Raw genomic sequence first — 9,512 nt, forward strand, 5'->3', positions numbered from 1 at the left:
GGAGTTTTTTCTTTACCTTCAAATGCTATACGTTTGTCTTTTCCTGTAAATTAAAAAAAAAGAAAGTTGTTATTATACAAATATTCTGCTTTAAAGCATGCTGTCCCCTCATTAGAGGCAAAACAAATATTGACTTTTATTTAGTAATACCTGGATCACCAAAAATTGGTTTTATTTCATGACACTTTTTCACACCAGGAATGTGGTTTAGAGACCGGCCTATAAGGCTTAGATTAGCAAACACAGTGCACTACCACTCTGTTACTAAAGATGGATAGGCAGAAATTATTATATCCATGAAAATGACCAAAAAATCAAAATAAGCATAAACAATTTAACAAAGGACAGAGAAATATTTTCATGTCATCTTTTTCTGCCTGCATCCTACTGAACCATCTGCAGTATTGACCCTGCCTATGCCTCTACAGCTGGAGAAACCTGAACCCAGAAGGAAAAAATCCCATGAAAGAAAAGAGCTCCATTACTGATTATGCCTCAAAATAAAATTTTCCTGAAAACATTTTTTTCCCCTAAATATAAACTATTTCTCTTGTAACAATACAGGATCTTCTAAAATCTTTGTAAGACATCCCAAAGAAGTGAGAACCAGTCATTCAAGTGCCAGCCTTTGACTATACTATTTTAAACTGACCAGCCAAAAAAGCACATAATTGTACTTCTGCAGGAAAGTTAAAAACAGAAGGACAGTACCAAATAGCTGACAGAGCTGAGAAGAGAGGAACACTGGATTTAATTTACAGGTGGCGAGATGTGACATGGGAGAGTTATGATGAGTGACTGATAGAAATAGAACTTGAATGTTCTTCCTCTAGAGCAAATACTTTGCTAATCTAAACAGAAGGACAGCTTTTAACTCTAGAAACCCCACAACTGAGTTATCTCTGTACTTCATAAGTTAGTGGTTTAGTTTAACAGTGGTTAAAGAAGGCAGAGCTGTGACACAGATGAAATTTTAGTTGGAGGAAAATTTGTTTAGCAAATGAACTAAAACATATCAGTTTTGATAAAAATTAGCTAACGTCCACAGAACTTTTTATTTAAATAAGCAATATTAACTACCTTGTAATTCTGAGGGTCTAGGAGATGGAAATTCATAATGCTTTTCAAATATCTCTATTAGATCTTGAACAGCATCTTCAACGCGCATGCTTTTGACGTTAAATAACTCAGAACACTCTTTAGTATATTCCTGTTAAATAAAAATATCAATGCATTATCATAGTTAACACTGATTATCTTATTACTGTTTCTCTTGATGGAGATTCAAAACATTTTCCTGAATATTGTATTAATCAGACCAAAACCATTTCAATGAAACATATATACTTACTAAAATATACTTGTACATTTATAAAAACTTCTGCTATATTATCACTATATTTTTAATGCCTAAAAAACCCCAGATTTTAAAATGCAATGGTACTTTTAGGTGCTTAAAAAAATCCTGAATATTGAAGAGAGGTCACACTCGGAATCTGAAATTACCCAAACACTGTTTCAACTGTCCTTAATAATTTTATTTACTTGCACTGATTCGATAATTAATACATTTTTAGCCTATTTTGTACTAAAAAACTTTCAGATTTTCAAATATACTTGTTGGAAAGTATTTTTTGCCTTCTCCTTAAAAACAATTTGGAAAAAATAGGGGGGGAAGAAGGGCTATATATCTCTGAGGTCCTTCATACACAAGAAATTTCATCTAAGTACAAAGCACTTAAATAAGATGATCTATGAAATACTACAGCTTAAGTATCTCAAATACCAAAGAACCAATATATCTTCATATAAAATATTTTAACCAATATCATTTAATTACAAATAAAGTTCTGTATTTCCACGTAGAGAATTTTATAGCTTTATTTTCATTTACTAAGGCATTTTTCCTAACATGCCCTAAAATTCAAGCTGAAAGATGTAAAGTGGCACACACCTCATTGTCAGTCAACAGATCCTCAATTTTGATAGCACCATCTACTGGTAAGCTAACTAAAGAAGTACTTGATATTTCTTTTAATATTGTACCAATCCGCACATCACTTATAACATTTACCTAAAAAGAGAAAACCACATTAATACCATACATTTATCTTTAAAGCATAATGTATTCCATTTTAGAGCGCTTTAACAGGTAAAGAATGTATTGCAGAAAAATAAATGCAAGAATGTTACAGAGTAGAAAATTCTCCAAGTGAATAATAAGAGTTATGGTAACTTAAGGGTTATTTACAATTACTGGACTCCCAAAGAATCCTGGCTGGTTTAACTGCAGTTTTAGGCAGACAGGCAGTAACAAAAAGTCAGACTCTGGATCATTCCTGTCATGCAAGGTACACTGCTTCTAGATTAAATAAAACAGAGTAATAGAACAAGCTACATCAATATAATTGGATACTTGTTCATAGTCTTACTGACCACAAGTTTAGCAGCAAGGCAAGTGGGGTGGGTCTACTGTAAATTGCTTATGGGTTAATCTTCAGTCCTTCTCCTTCTTTTAGTCAACTCTATTTTTGCTCAGGTTTTGATCCTCAATTGCAGCATTATTAGTATACAGTTAACTACACTGAATTGTTTTTCGCCATGGAAGAATCCAGGTAAAAGTGACTTCTGTCCATCTTTTAGTCTTTTATCTGAAGTAGTCTGCATTTGTGATATTCCATCTTGTTTTTCACAATATACCTCATGCTTCCATTGCACATCACTTTTTTTCCTGTTTGACAATAATAACCCATTCACAGAAATCAAGAGTCTAACCAAGGTTAACTTTTTTAAATTTATATGGCAGGGAGAAGTAAAAAAAAACCACATACAACTCAAATTTATATAAAAACATGGTTATTTTAGATATCCTCAGGCTTACAAAACTGTTCATTTCTGACAAAGACAATCTTTTTCCAGGTTTGGGTTTCAGTGGCAAACAGGGCATTGCTCATAATTATGATTTTCTGACATACATAAAAAGAACTAGATACACTGACTAGTGACTAACAATCTCCTACCACAAAGGAAACACAATTTACAATATTCATAGAAAAGATAATAGCCACACAGTTTAATCATCAAGCCAAAAGGGCAATCTGACTGTCAAGTTAAAGTCTTGAGAAAAAACCAAGCCAATACTGGTCCTTAAGCATGGTAAATCATAGAATCATAGTATACCAAATTGAAAGAAGACTTCAGGGATCATGTGGTCCAACGTTTATTGGCAAAAGCACAGCCTAAACAAGACAGCCTAGCACACTGTCCAGCTGAGCCTCAAAATTGTCTGGGAAATACACCACTTTCAGTGGGAGATTATTTCAGTGGCTGACTGTTCTCACTGTGAAAAATTTTCCTCTTCTGTCATATTGATAATTCTCCACAAGTAGCTTATACCCATTACCCCCCCATCTTTTCCACATAAATTATTGTAAAAAGGGAGTCTCCATCTTCTTTGCAGCCAATCTTCAAATATTACACCATGATGATAAGGTCTCCCCTAAGCCTTCTTTACTCAAGGTGGAAAAAAACCATTTCTCTCAACTTTTCGTCATTTGTCAGACTTCCCAGTCCTTTGATCATTGTTGTGGCCCTTCTCTGAACCCTCTTCAAATGTCTTCTGTATAGCAGGGACCAAAACTGAATCCATTTTGGCCTCACCAGCGCTAAGTAGAGGAGGATGGTGATTTGTTATCACTGCTTATTTATGCAACCCGACATCCTGCTGACTTTCTTTGCTGGAGCAGCACACTGTTCACTCACACTGAACTTGTTATCCACAAGGATGCCCAGGTCAGGTAGATCTCAGCCTATGCTGCACTCCTGGATGATGTTTGCCCAGGTGCAAGACCTTACATTTGTCCTTGTTGGACTTTGTAAGGTTCTTACTAGTCCACTCTTCAAGCCTATTCAGGTCTTCCTGTCGGGTGTCTTTCTACCTTCCCATTTAGCTTGGTGCCATCAGCAAACTTTGTCAGGGTGCACTTGATCCCATCATCCAGATAACTTATGTAGATATTAAATATGGAATAAAATAAATTCAGAAATTATGTGATGAATACCAAGAGAGTAAAAGAGCACAGAGCAGCATGCAGAGAACTGTGAGAAAAGAGCATAATCTCATTCATTATTTTATGGGCTGCACAAAGAGTTTCACAATATGCCTGCTATGGATAGAATTAATGCTCCAAAGTTCTCCGCTCAACAGTTTTTACATGGAAGTATCTTTTATGCAGCTGCAGTCATGGACAAGCACTCAAAGACAGGCATTGACTCTGAAAATCGGGAGTGAAAGCCGCAGCATCTGAAGACAAGAAGTGGAAATAGATTCTATTTTAAGGACAGTAGGAAAAATCAAATATATGATGGCAATAATAGAAGAGAATCATTGAGTGTATCCCTACTCCAAGAAAAGCAGCCTAATTTAAAAAGCAATAAAATTTGTAGGTATGGTACAAAAATAAGTACAGATTATGTCTGAATATGAAATATAGCATCCTAGAAATAATTTCTGTAAGGTATTGGTTTTAATTATATAGTGAGCAAATGTTTACCCTTCTCAAAAGCTGCCTATATATATGCAGAATTTGATCAGCTTCTTTAAAGAAAGTTTCCAGTGTGACAGATGACCAAGTCAACATGGTAAGTCCTTGCCTCAACACAGCTTCCATCTAAACATAAAGATATATTTTAATAGATTAAAAAAAAAACCACAAGAGAAAACAATTAAAACAAGTTCTATTATTATATTTACTAACATTGCTTATAAAACAGAGTGGTGTGCAAGGGAGGTTACAAGCTTCCAATTAAAAAGGTCAAAGGAATTTATGCAATAGAAAGGAAGGGGAGGGTAGTGCATACTACAGCCTCAGGTTTTTAGTTTCTCAAACTTCTGTCCAACTTTGTAGTTATACAAACTTACACAAAGTCTGCAACCTTTCAGTGTGACTACTTACAAACAGAATGGGGAGGGTTACTTAAAACATTCAGATACGTACACTTGTAAATGTCTGGCAAAACAAAATGGCTTGTGGGATGGACATCCTGCATCTCCAATAAAACTGTACTTTTAGTGTAGCATAAAACATCATAGTGTAGCATTCCACACCACTGAAGAGACTCAATTTAAAAAGTTAATAATTCCTTCTGAGCAAATTTCCATGTTAAAGCCAGAGATTTGTGGAGATAGATAGACCTCAAAGACCATATTTTTTGTTCTACTGGTCTTCTATCTCATAGGCACTAAGATTATTTGACCATAAAGCACATTATTTGAGAAATGTATGAGGGATCAGAAAAACAAATTTTTAGTCTTAAAGGTCTCAGAAAAATCAATTAAGCTCACAACATGCAGATCCATCTAAATATTTCAGAATTATAAATTATTATTAAGGTATTTTAAGATCCTATGAGGTATACTGAAGTGCATAGAGCAGTACTAACCCTTTGCTTTTTTGGTGTCAGCAGATTTACAAACACATTTCGTGTTCCTTTACACAAATCTTCATAAGATTCAATAACACCCTGTTGATTGTTAGAAAGGATAGCATCAAACAGAATATTTAAAACATTTCTTTACTCAAGAAAACAATTTGTCATACAATCAAATCATCTGAAAAAGGATATTGAAAACTGCACAATGCTGTATTTGAAAACAAATGTAGAATTTTACACAGACATTACATATCTATGAACATCATTTCTGGGTTGTAATGAATTTGTATTATGCCGTAGAAGGAGAAATGAAAGCCACCTTTTTGTAACACTTTCTTAAGGCACAAAGCCAGAAAAAGAATTAACTTTCTCTAGAACTGAAGACAGCTTAATCTTTGCAATAATCTCTTAATATTGAGTATCATATCCTTCAGATGCTTAAGTTTTAAAATATCCTCTTCTCTTATGCCATACGCACACACACACAGAGAAGTCTTGTATGATGCACAAGATACAGGCTCCCCAGGATACAGGCTCTTCAAATAACACCATAGCAGAGACTACAATAGGTATAACAAATGTAACTTCTCTTGCAGGAAACCTGCAAAATTCTTCAAAATTCTTCACAATTCCAAACCAGACTAACTCCAATGTTTCTTGTCAAAAACTTTAAAACCCTGCATTTTACTGTTTTTCTGACTGTGAAAACTATTTGTATAGCTTAAATTATCTCATGACCAAAGTATACTTAGTATGCCATTGGGTATATGAAGTATATATTCTTATATTTAAGTATCTACCAGCCCACACAGGACTTAACAGGGGCTTTTCAAATGAGATTTTCTATGTTCACCTGTGCATTCCACAAATTTACCTTAAACTACCTCTTACCCAGCTTTAATCTTTAGCTATAGAAAAAAAATCCATGTTTAAACACACTCTCTTTTTAATTTTTTTGAACAGCAATCACGATACTTTTCAAGTTTACCTCTAACTTCAACTTGTTTGACTTCAATTGATCTTCTATTATTGCTAGTTTGAATGCTTGCTCTGGTACTTCCAGACCCAGCTTTATCATACATTTTGTCTCTCGCACAATCTCTAGAATCTGGGGATCAAAATTAACCAGGAACTTCTCAGTTGTAGGATGACGCACAAATATCGTGGATTGTAAAACTGTAAAGACATTCTAGTATCAGTTTCAGAGGCAAACAATTGTTTAACTTCTATAAATTATTGTGAAATCCATATTTCTAATGTTATAGTGATTAAGTATGTAGGGTTACTTGTGAAATAGCTTCATGTTGTTTTCAGTTAAAGAAAATACACAACCCACTTCCATCATATTAACTTTCTGTCTTTCTCTTCATAAACTAAACAAGCCTCAGATACACTCTTATTTGTGTCATAATTTTTCTCAGCCCAAGTTAAAAAATCATGAAATTAGTTCTCTAAGTATCAGGAAACATGATGCTTGACTATCAAACATTTCTAGCTGTTTAATAATAATATATTTGTCCTTAGAAGGACTGGGGCAATACAACCTTATGAATTATTATACTGGAAAAATAAAAACTCTGAAAGAATTCTTAAATAGTACACATAGAGAATTTAAATACCAGAATTTGTGTCACTAATGATTACAGTCATCTGTACAGTCAAACAGTGTACCAAATCTGCAATCCCCTGCATCAAAACCCGGCATCAAGGTCAGTAAAGCACTGAGATTGTATTACTGAGTCTGATAACTGGACCATGATTTACTCGCACATGTTAAGGGTAAATGAAGCTTTAAAAAAAATCTGATTTAATTTATGTTAACTTACTATTCAACAACAATTTAAAGAACAAGTACATATTTAATTACTTACGATATTGTAATTGTGACATTTCCTTCATCCATGCATTATGATAGACTACCTCGAACTCCACCAATACATATGCAAGTTTGTTGTATGATTGAACAACTGCTTTACCTTCTGGACTTGCCAAGATTTCTGAATGTTTCTGTTAAAACACAGCACATTCAAATTAAAACTACATCCAAAACCACCCATATCACTTGGGCTTTTCTCAATTTAACTATTGTCTATACATAGTGTCAGTTAATACTATGAATTATACTGACAGAGGTCTTAAAAACTGTATCAAATATTAATGATTCAAATTTACAGGACAATAAAGTCAGTAAGAACTTGTAAGGAAAAAATACTAAATATTTAACATCAGTAAGAGCAATTACTTAATATACTGTCATAGATACCTGCAATTCACAGTGAAATGGATACTCGGTTCTACTCAAAATTGAATAAGTGAAAATTTATTGTAAAAGTTTCCTTTTTTAATCAGTATTTATGTCTGTTTTCCTTGGAACAGATTTACATTATCATTATTCACATCCGAGGGAAACAGGAAAGTGAAAATCTCTCTCACATAGAAGTTAACTTGGCATGAGACCCTAGATGCTTTGTAGGAGTATCGCTCAAACATTTCAAGAATTCTTCAAAGTTATTTTCAACTGAAAGAGTCTAGTCTGTTCTATTCCAACACTACATCTTGGATCGACAAGGCTTACTGCAGAGCAGTATAAACATACAAAGAAAAATGTTCCTTAGCATATAAGAAGTGATGCATTTATAACCAGAAGTTTTATGATTACCCTACTGAAGACAGTTCACAGTTACACAAAACACCTAATTTTTCCGCACATCAACTTACATGGAAATAGCTGATTGGTTCATTTACCCTTCTGAATAGCTGTCTCACCCACAGTATCTTTCCTGCAATAGGTGGCATGTTTCGAGCAAGAGGAGGGTCATCTTTCTCGGTTTGGTAAAGCTATAGCAAGAACAATATCATTAAACACATGTATTTAAAAAAATCTATTGAAATGCTAAACTGTTTTCTCTGGTGGCACAATTTCTTCCTCCTCCCAAACAGATTAAATCTGCATGGTGTCACACAACAGCTCATGGAGAGAAAAATGTATTTCTTCCCTGACTTGCTACCCTTCAAAGATGCACACACATCAATGCTGGTACCTCTGCTGTCTCCATTATTTCCTGCTGTTTCTCAGCTGTGCTCACTTATGAGAGAGACCTGAGTGCACCAAAAGGCACTGTGAACCCTGGGGCAGAGCAGCCAGTACTCAGGATCAAGTCTGACACCTGACTTTGAAGCCATCTGCTGTGAAAACAAGCTGTTTAAGGAAGTGGTGTCAGGAGAACTCTTGTGGGGCTTCTCCTCCTTTGCTTGGAACTGGCCTCTGGAGAGGCCCAAGCTAGACAGTTAACTGGGAGTTTTTTCCTGAACAGAAACATCAACACTGTTCTTCAGACACACATATCTGACTATTAGATAATATTTCAGGATTTGAACTTAATGATTCTTGTGGGTCCCTTCCAAATCACAATAGTTTAGCATTCTATGATATGCACTTTTCTACTAACTCCTAACTAAAATGCATGTAGATACTCCTAGATACACAGCTCATGCTTTTATCTGTGCCCAAGATGAAAAAAGAATATCCCCTGCTCAGTGAATGGCTGCATTAAAACAAAACAAAACAAAACAAAAAAAAGGTCTAAATTACTATCATTTGAAATTTGCAATGACAAAGTATTGAATCACTTTAGAACCAGCATTGCAGTAAGAGCAACATTTTATTAGAAATAACTTGTTTGACAAAGATAAAAGGCAATTTAGTAATATCAAATAAATAGTTAAAACTAGTCAGCAGAATCAAGATGTGTTCTTTGACAGAAAAAAGGAGTATTTGGAGCCACCCAACTTTAGGCATGTGAACTCAGGCTGTGATGACACAACTATTCACTAACTAGAACATCTTAGCCCTACCTTGTCTCCGGTGGCCCCAACCAAAGAAATCCAAGCAGCTTCACAATGACCTTGAGAGGAACTTACCTGGATGAAACCCTCTCAGTAAATGTACCTATCTTTTTTTTTTGTCTGGGAAAATACAACTAAGGGTGGACTACATGATTTTTAAGCAAGCAGCGCTGCTAAAAATCTGTTCATCTAGTTAAGCCAGTAATTAGAGGTTCAGGAATTGTTATATACAG

General features: G+C 34.7%; 1 protein-coding gene across 1 annotated transcript in view; it reads right to left on the reverse strand.

The window, feature by feature from the left end:
- Positions 1-9,512, reverse strand: part of DNAH8 (dynein axonemal heavy chain 8) — a 114,743-nt gene that overhangs the window by 87,470 nt on the left and 17,761 nt on the right. The window contains 9 exon segments of the mRNA XM_031060200.1: positions 1-5; positions 8-43; positions 1,081-1,210; positions 1,955-2,074; positions 4,554-4,670; positions 5,443-5,523; positions 6,422-6,609; positions 7,305-7,440; positions 8,152-8,271. The exon segment at positions 1-5 is cut by the window's left edge and continues 42 nt beyond it. Of these exon segments, the coding sequence (XP_030916060.1) occupies positions 1-5; positions 8-43; positions 1,081-1,210; positions 1,955-2,074; positions 4,554-4,670; positions 5,443-5,523; positions 6,422-6,609; positions 7,305-7,440; positions 8,152-8,271 (933 nt within the window).

Source organism: Geospiza fortis, unplaced genomic scaffold (genome assembly GCF_000277835.1).
Source record: "Geospiza fortis unplaced genomic scaffold, GeoFor_1.0 scaffold41, whole genome shotgun sequence".
NCBI lineage: Eukaryota > Metazoa > Chordata > Aves > Passeriformes > Thraupidae > Geospiza > Geospiza fortis.